This window comes from Phaethon aethereus (genome assembly GCF_964289735.1).
Source record: "Phaethon aethereus genome assembly, chromosome: 3".
NCBI lineage: Eukaryota > Metazoa > Chordata > Aves > Phaethontiformes > Phaethontidae > Phaethon > Phaethon aethereus.
The window spans coordinates 76040281-76062320 of record NC_138576.1 but is presented as its reverse complement, the minus strand read 5'-3'; the positions used below and the strand labels follow the sequence as shown (position 1 = coordinate 76062320).

The following is a 22040-nucleotide window of genomic DNA, read 5'->3' as shown; positions in this document are numbered from 1 at the left end:
TACTTTATTCCTGACCTCTGAAAGAGGCAAGTGCAGCATTTCTGTAACTATCTTTGCTGACTTGAACATTGTCAGCGAAGGCAATGGGCAGTCATTTTTGTGGGACTTCCAACTCCCTGTACCTGCACCAAGTGTGCAGGTATTCCAGTCACAGGCATGATTTGTATTGGGTGGAAGAAGTACAGAACCGTCCTGGCAAAATAGCCTGGGGATAACCTTTGCTGGGGAAAACACAATTTTTCAAGCTATATTTCATTCATGAGAAGTCAGCCTCACCCCTGCTAACTCCTCTTAAGATCCTCATGTGGTTCAAAAGCCACAACAGTTTGCCTGTTCTGTGGCTTGTACCTGGGGATTAAAATTACATGGCAGTCTATGTGCCAACACAACCGCCACCAATCTTGTGGCACAGAACCAGCATTGGGCCTGCATGTCCATTTCTTACAAGCCAGGTGTAGTTTGTGTGCCATAACTTGCCATGCCTGCTCTGTGGTCAGATCTTGCTAGAAATTCAGTGGAACTCTGTTTTGCAATAAACTTAGTTAAAAATGGGTGTGTAATACAGAATTTTTCTGTTTATAGTGGCTTTAGAAGATATTGGGCTAAAACGTTGATAAGTCCTATATGTAACTGTTTTAAAAACCACTGTGAAGTTATGATTTGGTATGGAATGTTATTGACCTTTTTCATAAGTGACTAAGTTCAGTTTTGTGTCATGTCATATAAAACTTGATTAAGTGATCTTGATAATAGAATTTGTAGCATTATAGGAACATCTGTTTGTTTACCTTAAAGAAGAAAATAATTTCCCTGTTTTAGATCCTTGTATCATAAATAGATATAAGGAAGAAAATTTTCACACTGAGGGTGGTGAGACACTGGCACAGGTTGCCGAGAAGGTGGTAGATGCCCCATCCCTGGAAACATTCCAGGTCAGGTTGGACGGGGCTCTGAGCGACCTGGTCTAGTTGAAGCTGTCCCTGCTCACTGCAGCAAGGGTGGACTAGGTGACCTTGAAAGGTCTCTTCCAACCCAAACTATTCTATGATTCTGTAAAGCTCAAGTACTCTAGGATTCTTAATGGAGAGAATGGAATAGAGTAACTTTTTGCATGTTATAAAATGCATCGTTTCTTCCACTTTAATTTTGGTGTGGAAATGTGGAGCTTTTCCACCAGTCATGTTTTTATTTTCAACAGAAGGGCTCGGGCCCTTTAAAGAGGAAAATATATTGCCTATGTTAATGGCAATGTACTAATGAAGATAGTATAAACAAATAAAATCTGAAAAAATGAGTAGAAGTGAATATGTTAACAGCTTAGGGGATTGAGGTGTGAATTAGAGGCCCTTTGGACTCATCATTCAGAAAAAACATGCTAGAATACCCATCCTCATGGGAATGCTGTTGGAATGGGGTGTGGGTTTTTCTTTGTTTTTATTTTTTAAAGGATATTTTTTTTCTTTATAAAGGATTAATAGTTTCCAAAGGAAAATTATGTCTACTGTTGTAACTGCTTAAAATATCCTCGCAGTCTGTAAGGATGAAAAAGAGAAAAAAGTTTGATAGCTGGTTGACCTTAGAGTTGGAGTTACAAAGTTTGGTTCTGTTCAAATCTTAGTCATATATTTTCTTTTAAACTGGCTAAGTCACTCTAGTCTGCCTTTGGGCTGTTCCAGTAGCACCCAACTGGACTCAGCTACATCTTTGTGTATTGCCACCTATAGAGTTATTGAGTCTCATGTCATATTTATTTATACATTCTTTGAAGACACATGCTCTTCAGTTGTCTTTATATGATAATTTAGTATTTTATTTGATTGAAATTAAAGCAAGAAGTAGGCTTCTTGTTATAGAGACAAGCTCTAAAAACAGATCCAAGCATAGAATGAAGGCTTGAATCCTTCAGGTAAATCATCCATCATGAGAGGGGTAAAGAGGGAGAGAAGCAAAGAAGTCTAAGGTTCAGAACGAAGATAAGGGGATTTTGAAATCACCAGACCAAAGTGGAAAAGACAGGAAGCAGTCTGATCTTAATTCTTAAAAGGAATTTAAGGAAAGTGGCAATCTTCTAATAGCCTGGCTAGGATGAAGTAGATACATAAATGTCAACTTAGTTATTCCTTCTCCTTTCTACCTTTCAAAACTTTGAAACTTGCACCTTCATTTAGATATAGGATGAATTCTTTCCTCAAAGAGCTTTCTTTTAGTTTAAGACCTTAATCCTGCAAGCATTTGGGCATGTAAACAGATCTGTTGACCTCATACCAATAAATTATTAATCCAGTTTAACAGATGTATGCATATAAATATTTTCAAAATTAGGAAAATATGGCATCTCTATAGTAATACCACCAAAACTAAGTTGATAAAGCTATGTAACTACAGTTAAAGAACTATGAAATTTCTGCTGGCATGAAGTCCTCCTCTGTTTGCAGTGTATTTCTGTAGGTTTCTTTTTTATTTGGGATTTTTTTTTCTTTTTTTTTTTTTCCTTTACTTTGTTCTGCATGCACTGGGAGAATGCTCTGGCGCAGATCCCCTTTACATTGGGATAAGAATGATGATGTTTCATGATTGTGTCCCCTTCGTTATGTTGCAGAAGCAATGTTTTTTTTTCCCCTGCCTTCTGCATCCTCCAGTGTGTTGACCATGTGACTCTGGATAGGGGAGCTTCCATTTGATAGCAGGGAAGTGCTTATAATTGCTTTTAAAGTACTGAAAAATTGAAATTGGATTAACTCTTATTAAAGTTAATCCTAGTTGGGGCTGAGCAGGGATAATCAACTTCTTTCATCCCATTTTGCCACATACAGGACAATAGAGAAGAATATAGAGAATCAATGACCAAGAAAGAGGCAGGAGAAAGAGAAATAATAGATCAGGATGAACATGAATTGGGATGTGTACAGAATGGGTAGAGTTCTTCCCACTTTGAAAAAAGAAATTCTAAGGGAGGGCAACCACAACATGTTTACAAATCTCATAAGAATTGAAAGATTATGATGACACAGTGAGTAAAGGAGATTACTACCAATTGCTACCAATTACAGCAATCTGATGACAATATGGGAGATCATCATTCTTGTTAGCCTTCCAATGGAGGAAAATACCTGAATAAAAATCTTCAAGATCTTTTATATCATTATTGGGGAATAACTAATTTAATGCACCCATTTGTTGCTATTACCCATCTTTCAAATCCCACCTTCCTGCTGCACTTCTTCCATGTGCCCATTGATGTGAGACATATTGTTTGGATTTCTCTCCCTCTTTTTTTCTGAGGGCTGTGTTGCACTGTCATTCCTTCACTTTAATATCAGTCCTGTTGGTTTATCTGTCAGCTGGCTGTGTTTTTTTTTCCTGAAAAATGGAAATCGGAAGAGAGAAAGAGAAGTTAATTAACAAAGTTGATTCTTTGAACTGAGCTGTCACAACATGGCCATCACAGATGGACTAAAGAATGCAAACAGCATATTTACTGTGATGATGACTGGCAAATGCAAGAATCAAATTCATTTTGAATGAAACATTTTAAGCATGCGTGCTTCAATGTCCTCTCAAATGTAATAAAAGATAGAATGTTTCATGAAGGTTCTCAATAGCTTTAGAATGAATATTGTGATTGTAGAATGGAAGATTAGAGATCAGTTTGTGTTCAATGAAGTTTTCTTTTGTAACTTTAAAGAGGCATAGAAATGGATTTGATGTGAACAGGCTTTTGTAGCACAGATTAGTGTGCAGTTACAACCATGTACAGCAGTTACAATTTTATCTCCTGCTGTGTGGATTTGAGCTGGTTTTCACTGTGTCTACTTGTGTGTTGGAGGTGTAAGGACAAAATCTGCAAATGTTTTCAGATAAGCATCTGATTTGTTTAACTGATGACTGTGCTGTCTTATTTGGGTTTGTTGATCATCAGACACTTACATTTTGGTTTTTCATTTTAAATGCCATTGCTCGTATCTATTTTCAGAATGGTGATTTTTATCAGGTTGGTTTAAAGACAGCAAAGTGTCTTTTTACTTGTTTTAAAGTAGTGAAACTCAGGGCAAAGAATAGGTAGTTGTCCAAAGTCACATAGTAGCTCAGCTGGAGAGCCAGAGCTTCAGTGATGCCTCTTTCCCTCTCTGTCTCTCCTCCACCCACTTTTCCAGCTGTATCCTTACTTCTTTTTGCTTTCTTCCCTAACTGAAGAAAGCTTTCATGCTACATCAAATGTATAGCTACTTTTTCACTGTTTCCAACTATCAATTGTGTATGTGCAAGCAGCCACTCTTAAGATACAGGACTACATCTTGAGGATGGGTAGGCACAAGAGCCTTTCCTTTCCTGCTCCTGGGAACAGATGGAGATTACTGAGAAGTTTTCTGGAAGAATAAAAACCTTCAAATTGATTTTCTTCATTTGCAAAAGAGGTTTGTTTACATCTGCATCAAGTTACTGTCACAATCTTCGCTGATGAAGCCTATTGAGACAGCCAGTACACCTCCTGGCTCTCCGCACATTTACATTGCTCTGTGAGAGTATACATAAACGTACAGGTGCTAGAAAGCATTGGTAGTGATGCAAGTAGTTTTATTTGCTCTTATGATGTGTTTTAAAAAGAATACTGTCCTCAGTTAGATGAAGACAACATCTGTAATGTGGTTCTTGAGGCAGATGGTAGAGCAGAGAATAAAATATGTTTAATTTCTAAGGGGAAGAGAAATGAGTAAGCAGAATGCAAATCACAAGCACTTCTTTTTCTTTTCAGTATTTACTATGAAATTCAGATTATAACACATCCTGCTGTTTTATGTCTACCTCTCCATATGTTGCAGGCCATGTTGTACATTAGTTTAATTGTAAAAATGGGCTTGTGGGTAGCTGTAGTCATTTAGCTGCAGTTTAAGGACGTAGGTTTTAGTTAAAAGCTTTCATTGCATATGACCTAAAGCACTACATAGAGTTTGAATTTCACTGGGCTGCGTAAGGTTTCTGCAACATTTTCTTTCAAAGAGGAAAGAGACAACGCAGTTAAGGCTGAATAAGGCTGAATCTGTGTAATGTCTGAGCAGGAAATGATTCCTACTGCATTTGCAAATGCTGCACTGTGTGAAATGTGTGGGAGAACAGCAGACAGTTACCTTCAGCGCTACAAAAACATGCAGAGAACTTAGCATTTATAGTTCTAAGTCCTTTTTCACAGTGAAGGATGACTTTCAAACTCCTTTTCTCACACTTAAGAAAGCTAAACCTTTTATAATGATGTTAATAGGGCTGCAGATTTTCCTCTCTGCATCTCTTTTCATAGTCACATAAGAAAGTCAGACTATGTGCTCTGTCTTAGTGCTGAGGAGTACTAACGGCAATAAGCTCATCCTTCCCTTACTTAGAGAACTGAGATGTTTGGACTTTTCTTGCTGATATTTCAGGACATCCAAGCTGAGATTGATGCCCACAATGACATCTTTAAAAGCATTGATGGAAACAGACAGAAGATGGTGAAAGCCTTGGGAAACTCTGAGGAAGCTGCCCTGCTCCAGCACCGGCTTGATGACATGAACCAGCGCTGGAATGACCTGAAGGCGAAGTCGGCTAACATCAGGTAGGTAATGAAAACGTCAAGACATGAATAGGATACAGCTGCTGTTTTCTATAAGGCTTGAGAAATATGACCACGGCACTGAAGTGAAACCTCCATTTTCTTCCGTAAAGGACCCCTGAGCACAAATACAAAAACTTGGTGCACTTGCACACCATGCAGGTTTAACTACCTGTTCTTCTCTTTCCAGAGCTGCACAGTTGTAACTTGCCAATCTGTACTAAATTTTCCAGAAAGTATGTTGAATCTTTCCTTATTGTAAATCGATAGCAGTGATTCTGTGAATCTACAATTACTGTGAAGAGAAATCAGGTGTTTGTTGTTGGTTTTGGTTTTACCACTGAAATTAAGAACTCGATAGGCCTTGCATCTTAAGTGTCTTAATCCATATCGGTAGTAACAAAATTTTTATTGCTGCTATTCAATTAAGAAAAGTTTTAAAATACATATTAATCAAGGAATGCATTTTACAAATTTTTGACACTACCAGTGCCAAGCCCACTGACTGTCCAAATGTGGTCATTGTTAAAATCTTTGCAATGTCATTGTGGAAGTAGATATTACCATATTCATTAATGTGAGTAAAATTCCAAGTTAAAACTAATTACATAGAAAAGAATTTCTGGAGCTTTTAATTGCAACTGCTTGCTTGTTGATTAAAGGAAACTGCTCTTTTAATAGAACTGAATAATGTTAAGCATTTATATGAATTTTCCAAAGGCTAGAAAAATGAGTTGAGCTTGGAATTCAGGCACAAGAGTTTGAAAAAGTGAGAGAGAGGGGGAAAGTGTGACATTTACTTTTTGTCTCCACTTATCCCATCACCAATCTGCCAAACAATTAAGTGAAACAGGTAAATCAGCTCCATGAAAGCCCACAAACAGAGCTTGAACCAGAGGAACCAAGCAGTTCGGTGTGGGGGCTTGCAGAGGCTGGCCCCCCTACACAAGTAGTTTAATGCAAGAGCTATTAAACTTGGGCTATTATGAGCTTTACTCACAAATCAGTCAATGTGAAAGACAAAAACATGCTTATAAGATAATAACTTATCAACTGTGGAGTTGTAGCAATAACAATTCAGTTGCTTGGCCTTTCCTGGGGTTGATCATAATTTGGGAGAAATCGATGGCCAAAGGAAAGGGCCTTCAAGCCATTTACCCCAGCCAGCTGTGAGTTCCGAGGCAGCAGAGACAGCAATTGTGCAGTGAATGCTCAAAAAAGTGGGAATACCAGCTCTTCTGAATATGGACCCATCTTTTCACTTCTGTACAGGTAAGGTACGTGCATCCCACTGGGCAGCCTTAATGTCGGTAATGTTTGTGTTATTCTGCTGGTAGCTGCAATGCCGCAGAGCCACATGTCGCTGAGCTACTGGTAGAAGGTAGGCAGGGAAGAGAATACTGGAGCAAATATTAGAGCAGTAAATTAACCTCTCAAACCTCAGTTGCCACTGAAAAGATCATAGCGTTTCTGAGTTCATGTATTTTGCCCTGTTCTTTGATTGCAGTTCACTTTTAATTCACACAAGAGTGATGAAAGCCTTCATAGGGAAATAGCAAAGCATGAAGTCAGTGTGTTGATGTAGCTGGTTGCCTTCAACTTTTGCTTTCTTGGAAAGCAAAACTGTATGGATGAGTCTTGTGAGAACAGCATATAGCAGTGTTAGATGCTAGGACTGATGACTGAAAAATCTCTTTGTTATAAGTTTTAGCTTGGGATAATGCTTCTAAATTAATGTTTCTCTAAGTTTTTTAGAATATTTTCAGCTCTGTGTCCATTCTGATTACGTTTATTTTTAGTTGCTGAAAGTACTGTTCTCCCTTAGGTATAGTAAGAATTTTTCTTCTTCACTGTCCTCAGAGCTGATGGTGCTAGTCACTGACTTTACTTCTTTGCTACAGTAACTAAAGGGAGTTCCAAACTAGAAAAGCAGCACTCTTATGACATATTTTTAAATGCATGGGAACTACTTAAACCTGTACTTGTAGTGACTATGACACCACTTTGAGAGGGCTATGCCCCTCTTTGAAAGTACTTGTAGACTTATTAATGCTTCTTTCTTTTTCTATTTTTATTATGTTATTCCCAGGAAGAAAACAAAGCTGCAGATTTGTGTGGGTCTACCTTTAAAAGCCCAATGTTTAGGAGACATTCTTTCCTCCTGGGGCAGGTGGTGAGAGGGTGTTAGTGTTTGGGGGAGGGTAGAGGTAAAAGTATGGGAGAAACAGAGAAGGATTCTCTGTATTTAGACCACCCACCAATCTTTTTATTCCATGTGTTCCCTTGTCACTCAGCAGGGAAAGTGTTACCTCCATAGCAGAAGCAAAAGCTGAGGTCTCCAGCTGTGAAGAGAGCCTCTCAGGGTCAACAGAAGGGGACTTATGCCAGAGTTCCTGCTCTTCTGGATTATTTATTGAGCCTGGATGGAGGGGAGGGGCTGTTCAACCTGGTCAGCTGGTTGGGAGCATTTGTGTTTTTCAGTCTCATCCAGGATTCCATTTAGGAGCACTTTGGAATACCAGGTGGTTGATGCTGGGGAATATTGCTCCAACCAGTGCTCAAACCTGAACAATCATCTGTAACTGACCTGTATTGTTATCAGAGCAGATTCTTAAGCCACCACTTGATGATGTCCTGGAAATTGACAATTCATTTGTCACATGAGCATAAACACCTGAAGCTTTGATTGCAGGTTCTGTATTGGTTGAGGTACCAATTCCAAAGCAAAGGCCAGAAATCCTGTCTTTGAAAGCAAAGAAGCCAAGGAAACATTTCAGAACTTCAACAGAGTTTGTCAGCTCTCTGATAATGACTGTATGACAAATTTAAATGTGATACTAAAACTTTACACTGAAATGCAAATTGGAGTATATTTTGGTTCCCTTGCTCCTGTGCAGCATTTGCTTTGAATGGGGTTTACTGAATGCACGCACCTCTGCTCCCCAGGAGAATTGTTTTTTTGTGTCTGCTCTTCAGCGGCTGCTGAATCTCGCTTTTATTTTCAGTATTGCTTCTGATAAGATTAGAAGGGTAACATTCAGAAAAAATCCAGGCTGATGTGATATGTTTTTCCCCCTTAATGTCTTTCTGACCTTTCAAGAGAGAGGTTAGCTCACTTTGTGTTCAGAGAAGAATTTTAAAGTCCCTGTTCATGTAGTCCATTTCTTCCCCACCCCTTACTGCTCTACCCCCACAAGTTTAGCTTGCACTGGACTTTGAAACCATGTGCTAGTGATATTTTGCTGCTGTCATTAATCTGGCAGGCACATGGGTACTCATTAGTGGTAAATTACAATGCATTTAATCTAGTATCATATGCCACATCAATCACATTGATATCAAATTACTTTTTTCCACAATTAGTATTACTGCACTGTATGTTAAATTAACAGTGAGTCACCCTTAAATTGTCCTTTTAACTAGTTGCAGGGTTTTTTTCCCCCTACAAAATTCCAATGCACTTTGTGTACAAGAATTCCACTAAGTAATCAGACCGGAATCCTGAAGCCTCAGAGGGTGCCAGTTTTTAGAGGTGAGAGCTGCTTAAATGTGCTAGATACAGCAATAAGTCACAATGAATAGAGATTTCACTATCAAAGTGAAATGAAAAACTATATATCTGAACATTTTAATTGTTGTTGCTTCTAAAATTCATAAAGATGTTTTATTTTTGTAACAATCTGTGGGTCTAACAGCAAAATTGTAAATTCAAATGTAGGCTTCCTTGGCTTAGATGAGAGGGCAATGTCTCTCCTCTGCCTCATTAACAGGGAGTATAACTATGTTTTCACTTCCAGAAAGGAAAGCTGGTTCAGAGTACCTAGCACCTGAGGGTGCAATGTTTTGCAGCTTGGTAGTTTGAGGGCATTTTTGATGGGATGTCAAGCTAGTTGTGAAAAGAAGAAGGTCCACATTTACATGGACCACCCTGTGCTGTTGGGAGTGTGCTCATATGTGTGCTGGAGGCTTCAGCAGCCAGCTATGGTGAATGCTCCAGCTCTGAGGCAGGTACTGTGTACATTAACTTGCTGTAGACTTAATACCATCAGTATGGTAAGAGAAAAGTTGGTTGCCTTGAAAGTAGTTCTGGTTAGTGAGTATTAAAGAACTGAAAAGAGATCAGGAGAGCTGAGACAGTATGTTTCACTCAGGAGCTGCTGGTCTGCAAACCAAGACTGGCAGGACGCTCTTCCCTGCTATGTATATAACCATATAGTTAGTGCAATAGCTCACTGCAGGGCAGGATGCTGGCTCAGCTGTTTAGGCCTGGGCTATGAGCAGCTGGCTTGAGTTCAGTGTTGAGAGAAAGACATCAATAAGAGCAATAAGGGACAATAGAAACTGTGATGCACAAGTACTTCAATTTTTTTTTTCCCCAAGTAATTACCGAAGCACTTTCCTGAATGGAGTGAAGGAGAATAGGTTCTTCTTCCTAAAGGTTTATCCTTTTCAGAAATGTCATCATTCTTTTTTCCTTTGCATCTTCCCCCCCATATGCTCTTACTGATTGCGTTTTTGTTCAGACATCCTAGTATCGCTGGGAGATTGCAGTGTACCCAAACCTAAGCTTGCCTTGAAATTAACCTTGCAGCGCATCGCCCCTTCAATCCAGCTATTGTTATATCAGCCCCAAACATTCACTCAAATGCCATCTGAGACGATAATACATAAGAAGCCAGGTGAAAGTTTCAAGATGTGAGTTACAGTGAATCAGACAAAAAGACAAAAAGCCATGCGCAAAATAGGAAAGGGAAAAGGTAGAAAACAATAGTAAAGTTCAGTTCACTCATCTGTCAGAAGCGTGGCAGGAAGGTGCAGAGCTGGTGTCAGACTACACTGAAAAGGACTTAGCTCTACTCCCATGCCCTGCATGGAGGAAGAAAATGTTGTTTACTGATATAAACTAAGTACATGCTGGTCTCAAGTGAATCTGTAACATAGAACTACTGCAGTAAAAGAAGGGTAGCTGGTCCCTGTCCAAGACTTTCCTGCAACTGTGTAAGCATTGCAGGGAGAAGCCATCAACTCAAGGTATTTTTTAAAATTCTAGAAAAGGGTATTGTGGAGTCTGTGCGGGTTGTCAGTTAAACTGAGGCACAGATTCACTGTGTTAATTCTGTAGTAACTCACCATTGAATAAAGATGATGCATTAAATAATCTGTGTCAATGATATTTTCAGCAGCACAGGCAATTTACTGTTGATTACTGCTGGGTGAACTTGTTGCTTTCACTGCTGGAGAGTCAAGGTCCTGGCATGAAAGAATTCAGTTTTGCAGTGCTTTAGCTCACAAAATGACATTTGTACTTCGTGCACTGCGGTCGTAGAGTCAGAATGAAACACGGCATTTCTTTTCATACTGCTTAAATGAGCAGTGTTCAAGGCTTTAGAGAAGTTAAAGCATTGGGTACATATTTGTTTGTGTTCCCCTTTTTTTCCTCTGCTTATTTTGATTTGCTGTACAAAATGTCTTGAAGTAAACTTTTTTTAACACCAAGTTGCTCTGCACTTAAACACTTGAAACATTCCTATCTTAATGATGGAGCGATTTTATTTCCATGCTCTTTTTGCTATTCAGGACTTTAAAGATGCTTTAATGTTGTTTCACAGGGCTCACTTGGAGGCCAGTGCAGAGAAGTGGAACAGATTGCTGACATCTCTGGAAGAGTTAATCAAATGGCTGAATGCGAAAGATGAAGAACTAAAAAAGCAAATGCCCGTTGGAGGGGACGTTCCAACCTTACAGCAACAGTATGATCACTGCAAAGTAAGTTGCTTAAGATTTATAGATAAATATGCTACTGTGAATAACAGAATGAAGAAAATTTGAGTACAGGAGAAATGATGAACAGTTCCTAGTGACTAATTTCTAGAAAAAAATTCTAGGTCTCCACCCCTTTTGCTTCCCCACTTTGCCTAGTAAAGCAAAACTGAGATACTTTCTGTAAAATTTCTTCTAAAGTATTTCTGACACATGTATTCAGTCCAAACACTTTTTTTTAATGTTTCCTGATGTTTTTGGATTCCTCCCAGGTAGAGCTGCTATTTTACTTTAAAGTTAAGGAAGACGTACAAAAGTAAGATCTGAACAAGAATTGTGAAAGCAATATTCAATATAAATTCAGTAAAATTAAGTAGGTGGCTTTCTAGATGTTACTAAATTGACCAGTAATAGCAGCTCCCACCCCATCCAGAATTATACTGCAAAGACGACTCAAAACTGGTTTTGAGAACTAAAACTTACCTATGCTATGTACTGTTGTAACTATAACAAGCTATTCCGGTTTTCTGGTTTTGCTAGTTCTGTTCTGGATTTGTACATAATAGGGTATTGATTCCTAAGTATTTTTTGACAATTGAAAAGTCTGCTGAATCTACAATGTATCTTCATTCATGTAGAATCTAGAGTTTGTCTCACCAACTCCGATCAGTAATCAAGTTAAGATATATTTGCCATTGGACAAATTCATTCTAGTAAAGCTGGTTCCATCTTATCATCATATTTGTTCTGTATGGTGTAAACAGGGAACAAATGCAGCTTTATATAGCTAATTGCATAACAACTATGTTCCCCTCCACCAACACAACACTGATGTCTTTTCTATTGTGGTGTTTAGTGAGGGCAAAAATTGAATTTGGGAAAACACTTCGTAATACAGTAATACTCACATAGAATACTATGAGGAACTAAGAAAAAGTAGCCTCACATGAGCAGCACTTTTGAGACTTAAATCCAAAATAGAAGAGCTTGAGTAAATATGCATGTGTTTCTCCTTAATTTAGTCTTTTAAAGTAAAGTTATTAGCATAATCTCAGGATTTCTGTTTCTTGAGTGTTCATCTCTTCCTGTTCTTATCCACTTAAATCATCATGCTCTGTTTGCAGGCACATCTGCTGTGAATGCTTTATAATGATCAAATGGTGGATTACTAGGGACAAAAAGCAATAAAAGGCTGGAACAGATCCAAGTATGTTTTGAAGGAGGTCAATGGGAGGTGATAGATCTCTACAGGTCATTTTCTAAGGTCTTGTTTGTGTCTCACGCTAGGTTATAGTATAAGTATGATAATAACAAGTAATACTGCTAGTGCCTCGTATTTGAAAATCTCAAATCAGTTTATAAAAATGGTAGTTTTTATACATCATTCTGAAGTAGAAAAATATAGGATCAATGATGCTGAATGGCTAATTTGGGTCACTAGTGAACTGCAGCAGTGTGGAGGAGAGAACACTTCTGGGTTGTTTAGTATTTGCCCATATGCTTAAAGAATAACTGATATTTTGTTATGCATTGAGGTTAAGACTCTTAATATGTGCATTCAGGAGCTTTTAGAGATTATTCTTTCAGTTTTCAAAAAGGCAGTGGTCTTGGAATGCGACTGTGAGTGTTGGCTATAGACGTCCCAGTCCAGTATTTAATACAAGCTGTACTAATGGTCTGCAACAGCACAAAGCTAAAGCAACCCTATACATCACTTTGGGTTTTGTACACCTACGCAAGCAAGAGCACAGCATTCAATTGCAGATATTTCTAGGATGATGAGTTGACAATTATTTTGTAACGGTTATTTTGGTAGGGACCAAGAGATTCTCATATATCATGTGATGATACTATGCCATACCAAACACGAATTATTAGCATGTGGCATTTCACGTGCTATTGAAGTGTTGCTTATTAGTCATTGCCAGGGCAGGGGAGCTGGACCACAGTTGGCCATTGGTTTGATTCTCCATGGCTGCGTTTCACTGCTGTTTCTTAGCAGGAGATGTTAATTCTTCGCTGAAGCTGCAGTTTAATCATAAGCTACATCAAGCTGAAAAGTTGTGTTTTTTCAGGTAGAAAATTAAAAGTGGAGAAAAAAACAAAAACAAATCCCAGAACCCATTGGAGGCCCTTCTTCGGCTTCCTCAGTATAGTTAAGTGATTGTTCAGTGTGGTTGGGATGCCTTTGGTTGAGGAACACATAAGTTTTATGCCTGTGATTTTGTTTTTAATTTTCTTTTTTTTTTCCCCAAAACCTTATGCCAAATCTGCCTTTTCAGTAGATTCTTCATAAAATCACTTTATGTGGTTGCACACTGTCAGTCACTCTGTGCCTTGTGGGGGTATCACTGGCTGGTGTCACTTGCTTTACATTTAAGGTGCTCCTTTTAGAATATGTATCCTGTGATAAGCTGAAAGTTCTTAGTGGAGATTTGAGGTGCAACTGTATCAGACAAATAACTGCAGAGATATAACGTGATTTCGCTCACTCTCAAGGATACTCCCTTTTATTCGACCTCTCATCACTGACTATCCTGGTACTTTCTTTGCCCACACTTTTTCAAATGTTAAACCTTCTAAGCATTTCATGTTATTTGTAAGATTTCTTTTTAATCAACTGCTTTTTTATGATCCCATGTCGAGCTTCTGCAGCACGTCAGCTGGCATTGAAAAGGTTCTCCCCAGGCCTCCCTGAGCAAGGGTTGAGTGCCTCTGCTTTCCTCTTTCGTTTAGTTTCACATCTGAGTGTTGCTTTGAAGTTGTCCTCATGCAAATTGAGCAGTTCAGTACCTCATTTTATCTCCACTTCTCTGTGATCCCTTTGCTCTTATTTCCAGCTTGCTTACCTGATCTTGTCCTTGCTGGTACTTCAAAGTGTAACTGGTGAAAAAGTGGCTCAGCTTTGTAAGATGTTCGCCCATGATAGTCTCATCTCCTGCCTTTTATTTTTCTGGGTCCTCAATGCTTCTTGGATTAGTGTTGCTTTTTGCCCCTAGTTATTCAATAATCATTCTCCTTATTAACCTACATTTTTTTCCCCTCAGATGAAATGATGACTTGTTTGCTTCAGCTTAATGACATTAATTTTATTGTTCTTCCCTTCTATTGGTATCTCTTCCACTCAGTGCTTGGCTTCAGCACTTCTAGATAAGTACAGTATTATGTGACAGTTTGGTTTAGCTGACATTGTTTGTGTGCTACTGAGGTCTTTTTGGACAGGACGAAATAAATGGTTTGTAATTTGATTTTTAAACTTGTTTTTGTTTTAAATATCAATAATTCTCCCATGTTTTAAAAACAAACATTACCCGCAGCAATGTTAGTCACCTGAATCGGGGCTACAGGGCTACATGTTTAGCTTATATTTTCCAGATTAACAGAAATCTTTCAGGATATAGCAAATATTTATAAGTTTTGGACTGATTTTATGGTGTTTGGCCAAACTTCCATCTTCTGTAGTAGATCATAGTATTATCGCATACTAAATGCTAAGCACAGTCGAGCAGTGAGCACATCCTGTCTGGGTGTTCCCTTGTGCCCTGTGTCTTGCGGGGGGCAGGGTAAGAGGAAGCTTAAGTAAGGGAGCATGAATTTCCTATTTTAATTATTCTCAAAATTTCTTTGTCTTTGAGAACGGGCTGTGGTGGCAGACCTAAGAATAGTGGAAAATTCATAGATGCTTTGGGACACTGAGAGAAAGTTTAAAAGTGCCTGAGTTAAAAAGTCATCTGTATGAAATGTACCTATAGCTGAGGTTACATTCACACTCCTAAAGTGTAGAAGACTCATCTGTGAAGGTAGTGACACAGGGAATGGCTTATAGAGAAAAGACAGTGAAGGCAGCTGCCTTTTCAGAGTTTATTGCCAGTGTTTTTTCCGTAATTTCCGTTTCTCACTGTTGCTTGTCCTTGCCAGCACAGGTTTTCCCTTTCATTCTGTTCTTTCTCAGTCTTCCTCATGAATATCCAACTAGGATTTTAAAGTGTATGATACAGCTTTTAATCAGCTGCATAGACCATGCAAAAAAATCACCAAAACCACCACCAACAAAAATACCACTGAACTTCACCCTGCAAAATCCCAAAAGACTGCCCTTATGTGGATATCTTATTTTGCCAAAAAAGAAAAGCTACAAAGGTACCATGAAAAACCAGTGGGCTGGTTTTGTGCACATGGAAATACCTAGTCATGCCTCTAGAGAGATGTGTTCATCTCTCTTGTGTACAAGAGCAGGCAATGCAGATGCTGACACTTTGTTCTTTGGAGATGCGCTGAGAGCTTTGTATCTCAGTTTTGCCCTGGAATTGTTCCTGACTGTAGCTTTTTGAAAGTGTGCTTTTGCTAAAATATAAAGACTGCCTAAACTGTGGTTTGGCTTTCAGAGAGAGAACAGGACATTTTAAATTAAGCGGAAACGGGTACCCTCTTGCATAAATCCTGTTGGCATCTGTCTGCATAAATGAGCAAATATATAGCTAATACTAAATAATGCATGCATCTTGGATCACCCAGATGCTTAACTTAGCTTCTTTTGAGCTCAGAATGAATTGAGCAAGGACCTGTGAATGTTTGATTGCTGAATCAAATGCTGAAACTTGCAAGTATTTCTTTCTTTTTTACTTAGGTGTTGACACCTTATCAATAGTGTTAGCATGGCCAACTGGAAGCTGCTTGCCACTTGTTGTTATCCCTTCAGGGGGCCTGTAATTCTATTGTTCTCTTTACCAGCAGGAAAAGCCTGTGAGGAAGAAACGTTTTTCTAGCCTTAACTTCTCTGTGCTCTTTCAGTGTACCTGCCTGACTTCAGGCAGTGGGCTTATTCTTAAATTATTTCCTACTTAATTATTATAGATTTGTTTTTCTTGGGTATTTTCTATATTAAAATCTGCTTTCATGTTAGGAATTATTAACTATAAGAATCAAAAGATTAGTGTTGGGGTATCAGTGCTGCCCTAGTCTATGCTTTTAATTATAGTCTAAAAAGGTCTTTATTAATTTGTTACACATCTCATCACATAAGACATGAAGCATGCAGAAAATCTGTGCTGCCTAGAGGCAGTCAGCTACGTTGCTGAAATATTAATTTTGACTGAGAAGTGAGCTGTGAGGGGGTGAGAAAGGAGAATTAAGCAGTCTGGTTGGAAGAGGATCAATAGAACCTTTTGCTCAGAGGGAGAGCTTCAACCTGGTCTGATGTGATTGAAGCAGGAGCTTGAGCATTCTATACCACGCTGCTGTGAAGTGTCCCTTCAAAGTAAGGGTGTGTTTTCAAAAATTATATGCTCTATCAAGAGGAGAAATAACCTCCCAAGTCAGTCGGCATTACTGAACCATTTGAGAGCTGCTTAAGTCAACTTGTAATGGTTAGGAGTTTTTTAAGGACTCTTGAAGTTTTAAGTGCTCTGCATATTTGAGAATTCTGAACACTGATTGCTGGTGAAAGAGAGATTGTACTTTACGAAAGAATTGTACTGTACAGGGACAGTACAATTCATTAAGCTTTAACTGCAACTCTTTTCTTTGAGGCGTGCTTAGGAGGAAAAGGTGGAAATTGTGGGTGGGAGTATTTTCTTACAGGAAAGCAAGACTGTAGTTAACTGCCTGAAGTTAAATGAGAGTTCTCAAGTGGACCTTTCTGACTTAAAGCCATTGCTCGCTAGGGATTTACTGAAACTGATCTGTGTGTTACATGAATGATTCAGGTGCCTATCACTCCTGGGCTATTTCTCCAAAAGAATGATGTGTAAACAAAAACATAGCACAAAGAACGAAGTGTTAAATTAGGATGGCAGTGCAGTGTATTTTTAACTTTTGACAAAAAAATGTTGCTTCTGGCTGTATTTCAATTTGTTCCCAGAGGTGTGGTTCTCTTGTGATAAGTCAGGAAAGTTGCAATGGATCAGCACTTAAAAAAATAAATAACCTGGATAATGAAAGAACAAAATACTCTGTCAGTAATGCAGAGTAAAACCAGTTGTCTTACTGTGGAAAAAGCAATTGATAGGCACTTTTTCAATACAATTAATAAAATATTTCTGTGGGGTTGCCTTATTAATACTATCACTTTGATATAGGTATTTATCAGTATATACATCTCATGTTGCTCTTTTCTGAGGATCCAACACCTTGTTTGTTTTAATCAATGCCACCTATATAAACTTTTAAGACTTCGTTGGGTCTTTTTCAAACTACTGACTAAAGCCTATTCTGCTTCAAGGTTTATAGTTACCCTCAAATATGTACGAGGATGTTCTGACATTGCTGTGGAGGGAAATGTGTGTGACAGAAATCAGGATTACCTTGCAGAAACAGCACAATGATCAGCATTTCTCGCTGTCCCTTAAAAGGCTGCAATGACTCCAGTGTCTCTTTCTCTGGTGTTTTGTTGTCTTACATCCCAAAAGACCACTCTGCTTCCATCATCATTAGTAGTAGCCTGTCTACTACTAATGAAATCTCAGAACATCTTAATGCACCAGGATGTACGAGACCATCTGTTTCTAGTCCTGTGTCTCAAGCTGGAAGAGCGTGACTGGCTATGGCCTGATCTTCAAGGGTGAGCCACCTGCATAGCCAGTGAAGGTGATGGAGCACAAGCATATTGGTGACCCATTTTTAATCTCTACCCCTAGGACAGCTACTGTATTCCCTTAAGTACCTCTTGTTCATCTCTTTGCGTTCTTCTGACTCCACTATATCCTTATGGAGGTGTAGTGACTGGTATTGCATGTGATACTTAGGATGAAGTTGCATCAATGTTTTATACTGTAGTAAAACAATGGCATTTTGTCTTGTCCTTTTTGATGATGCTTAATGTTTTATTGGCTGTTTGTTTTGGTTGCAGCTGCATATTGAGCAAATTATTTCAGAGACTTGTCAATGAAACTCCCAAGACATTTTTTCTAAGCTGTAACTGCCCAGAAAAGTATTCAGGGATTTCAATCTAGTGTATGCTTTTTTAAGATCAGACAGTGTTTCATTTGCATTAAAAAATGCTGGGCATTACCTGAAACCTGACAAGTACATCGACAGATGAGCTCCCACGCTGGATCACAGAAATGGACTGGTACAAGGAAATGAGACAGGACATTTCTCTGAATGCAAATATTTTTTTGCTGAGTTCTGTTTTTCCAGAGGCAGAGAGCCAGGAAAAAACCCAGTGGCACAGCAGCAGTGAATCTGTTTTTCCAACTGCAGAGAACTGCTAGAGAGCCATTGCCTTACTTTTTTCAGGAGCTTTCATAGCCTCTGTCAGGTAAAGCTGAAAACTATTTGTCCTGCTCATACCTTTCTCATTCTGAAACCAGTTTGAGATGCTTTCTGTATAATGGCAGAATCTTCTCAGGTCTCTGATTTCTCTGTGGTCTGTTTTGATAAATTGGACCAGTGAGAAGAAACATACTGTATTTAGCAAAGCTGTTCACTTGTCATTCAAGGTGTGGAATGGAGCTTGCAGGGATTACTCCAAATCTTTTAAGAACCTCTTTACATAACTGAGACTTTTCCGTATGAATTTTGTGCAAGTGCTAGAAAGTTTTATCCTCTTTCATCGTGTGTTCTCAAAGGGCGGAGTCCCCTCTGCATCGTTTTGGAGAAAATCGAACAGGACCACTAGTTTATGATGCGCTCCATATTCTTAAATACACAGTAAGAGAGAGGCTGCTGTCACTTTAAAATCCTTCTGAAACTTTGCATTTGCAGGCATGGACTGGCAAAGAATCCGTTTTATTTTCTGTTGAGGATATCTTCATCTAGATCCTGCTTCTTGTTGCTGCAGGCAGACTTTTTAGGGAAGAAGAATATTTATTCCAGTTAACTCCCGAACTATTGGATCCTCAATCCCTTGTTATTACAGCCAGTAATCCACCCTAGGAACATCAGCAATAAATTGGAAAAACTGCATTGCCATGGCAGCCACCTACTCCTGTTTTCATGCAGATTCTTGAGATTAAAGGCTAGGCTTCAAAATGTATGTACAAAATAGGGGACGGAATGGGATTCTGCTTTTTCTCCTATTTTTGTTAGTTTTCCCATTTTTGTTTTGCTGGTTTTTTTTTTTTTTTTTTTTTTAGAATGCAGAAGTGAAAGGGTAGGTATTGGTTTAATGGGCAAGGTAACCTTGTAGGGGGTGTTTTGGGTTGTTTTGGTTTGGGTTTTTTATGTTCACAAGAACGCTTAACCTCAGCTATTAGGCGTTCCTAGAAAGTTACCACATACCTGTCTCTTCTGACCTAGGTTTCAGTTAATTTCTCTCATCCAGGGTGGTTAGCCTGAGGGGCTGGGAAACTGCTAAGAATGTTACTAGAAGCAGCTTTGTTTTCTGAAGTTCTGGTCTTTCAACTTTAGCAGCCAAACGATGTTTAAACCTCAAATGGTGCTTAAAGATTTGGAGCTTTCGTTTTAGGAAAACTGCTGGAGGTTACGTTTGCGTTAACACGTTTGCTACAAAATGAGTTCAGTGTTGTGCTTCAGAAAGGTGTTGTTCTGGGTGTAGGGTTCCCACTCCTACACTTCCAGCTGCTAGGGGTTCTTACGTACTACTTACAGATTTACCTAGACTGGTTAATTGTTACAGGGAAAAGCAGATCGGGGTTTTTTATTTTAGTCAGATTTGGAACCTGAATCCTCATCTTGTGAGGGCAGTAACATGACTCCTGTTCTAGCATCACTTAATGTATTGTCAGTGGCTGCCCGCATCAGAAGAGTCAGGGTACTCTGAGCATCAATAATAAGGTACAAGCACAGTTCCTCTATATAGTGCAGTGCTTGTTAGGCCTGCAATGTCTGCAGTCGTTCCTCGCAGAGGTACTGAGATCACTTTGTTTTAACAGTTTACTGAATTTTATTGAGCATAGTGTAGCCTTCATAGAAAGTATTTGCTTGTGCAGGGTGGTTCTTACTCCCTTGTGGAGTCTGGGGCTTTTTCGGCTTGTGTTTTGGTTTTGGGGTGGTTTTTTAGGCACCTCTTTCTGGACGGAGCACAATGTTGTCCTCACAATCACCCATTTACTACTAACAAGCTATTTTACATGCTTGATTGCCCATCTTATAATTTACTCCCCTGTAATACATGAGGACATTTTAAAAACATCCTGTACAAAACCAAAGATTTCTCAAAGGTCCTTTCTATCTTGTTGTTTAATGATGATGTAACATTATGTCAGGGCTAGTAGTGAAGTGACTGTTTTCTAAAGTGATTGCAAGCACTGTATATTAACTGACTGTGAAGATCTGCAGCCCACTCTGCCAAACAGAGAATATGTGTGCAAGCAACTTCTATGACATGAGCAGCCTCTTCTGGTTCTGCAGTGAATGAAGATCAACCTTCACTTTAGTTTTTGATTGTCAAGAGACTCTGTACTATTACTGACACGTGATGGTGCTAATGATAGATGGCTATTGTTTGGGTATGCCTATACCCTGTTCCTGTGCAGGACTGATTTCAGGGGCGTACAGGAAGCTGCATAGATCTGCTGAACTTCTGGCCAATGTGGGACGTTACTTAAGGGAACAAGCATAGCCTGTAGTGAGAGAGAACGTTTTCAAGGTCTTCTCAAAGAACTTAATAGCTGCTGATGGTAGTAATTTATTTATTTTACAGTATGATTTTAATCTTCTAGACGTTTCCTGTTAAATAAATGTGTAAATGGAGAGAAAAAATATTTATGCCAATGCTTGATGGTATAACACACAAAAAATATATTTTCCAGTTAGTTTCATAACACTGTCATTGGCAATTTTGTTTCTGCAAACAAAAGAGAGAGTAGTGAACTAAAGCTGTAAATCATTAAGTAAGTGTTCTTATACATTTATTTTCACTTTTAAGTTGGAGTGAGCTTTATACATTCCTCCTATAATACTAAGTATTTAAGTATTTTTAGTCAAAAAGTTCTAATAGAGGTAATACAATAGATTTAAAAAAAAAACCAAAAAAACAAACCACAGAAGTCTTCCTCTCCCTTGAAGCAGCTGGTTTACAACTTACATGCTTGAAGAATTTCTAAAACCTAAAGTAAAATCTCTTGATTAATGAGAGCACTGTGCTTATGATTTTATAAACAGTCATTAAAAAATGCATAGTTATAAATGTGTGATTCACTTGGGTGTAAATTACAGTTTTCAGTACCAACAGAGACCAGTGATTGAATCAAATCGTTACGTTTAATGGTATATTTTTCATTAAGTCCATGAAACAGGTCAGCAAGAATTTAGGATTAGCAGTAATAAAAGAGAGAATACTAAATGAGGTAGTTTTAGAGAAATAACTGGAACAAATAAATAATTTTTGAGGTAAATATTACTTCAGGTCATCTAAAAAATTTTCCTTTTTCCCTCCTTGCTCTAGGTTTTATACAGTCTGTATTCATTCACCTTGGAATCAACCTGATATGAAGTTGTTTGGTTTTTTTCTTTCTTTTTCCTTTTTAAGATAACAGCAATTAGTACATTTTCTCTTCGGTGGTTCTATCTCCTCTCTTGAGTGAAGAACCTGTGTCTCAGAGGAGATAGATAGGCTAGAAGTTTGTCTAAGCATTCCCTACCTTAAAGGGATCAGATTCAAGCCAGGGAAGAAACCCTCCAACTGAACAAAATGCTAAAATTATAAAATTTTGATGCTCTGAAAGAAGAGAGGGAAGACTGATGTGAAAATATTTTTATCATCAAATAAATGCACGGGAGGAGGAAGGTGCCA

The 22040-nt window shown here is 38.6% G+C and overlaps 1 protein-coding gene across 1 annotated transcript in view; it reads left to right on the top strand.

Moving 5' to 3' along the window:
* The window catches only part of UTRN (utrophin), a gene marked incomplete at its 3' end in the record, with an annotated part of 391562 nt that overhangs the window by 260263 nt on the left and 109259 nt on the right, over nucleotides 1-22040 (top strand). Inside the window, exons 52-53 of the mRNA XM_081998557.1 lie at nucleotides 5415-5587; nucleotides 11194-11350. Coding sequence (XP_081854683.1) covers nucleotides 5415-5587; nucleotides 11194-11350 — 330 coding nt within the window. The remainder of the gene's footprint in view (nucleotides 1-5414; nucleotides 5588-11193; nucleotides 11351-22040) is intronic.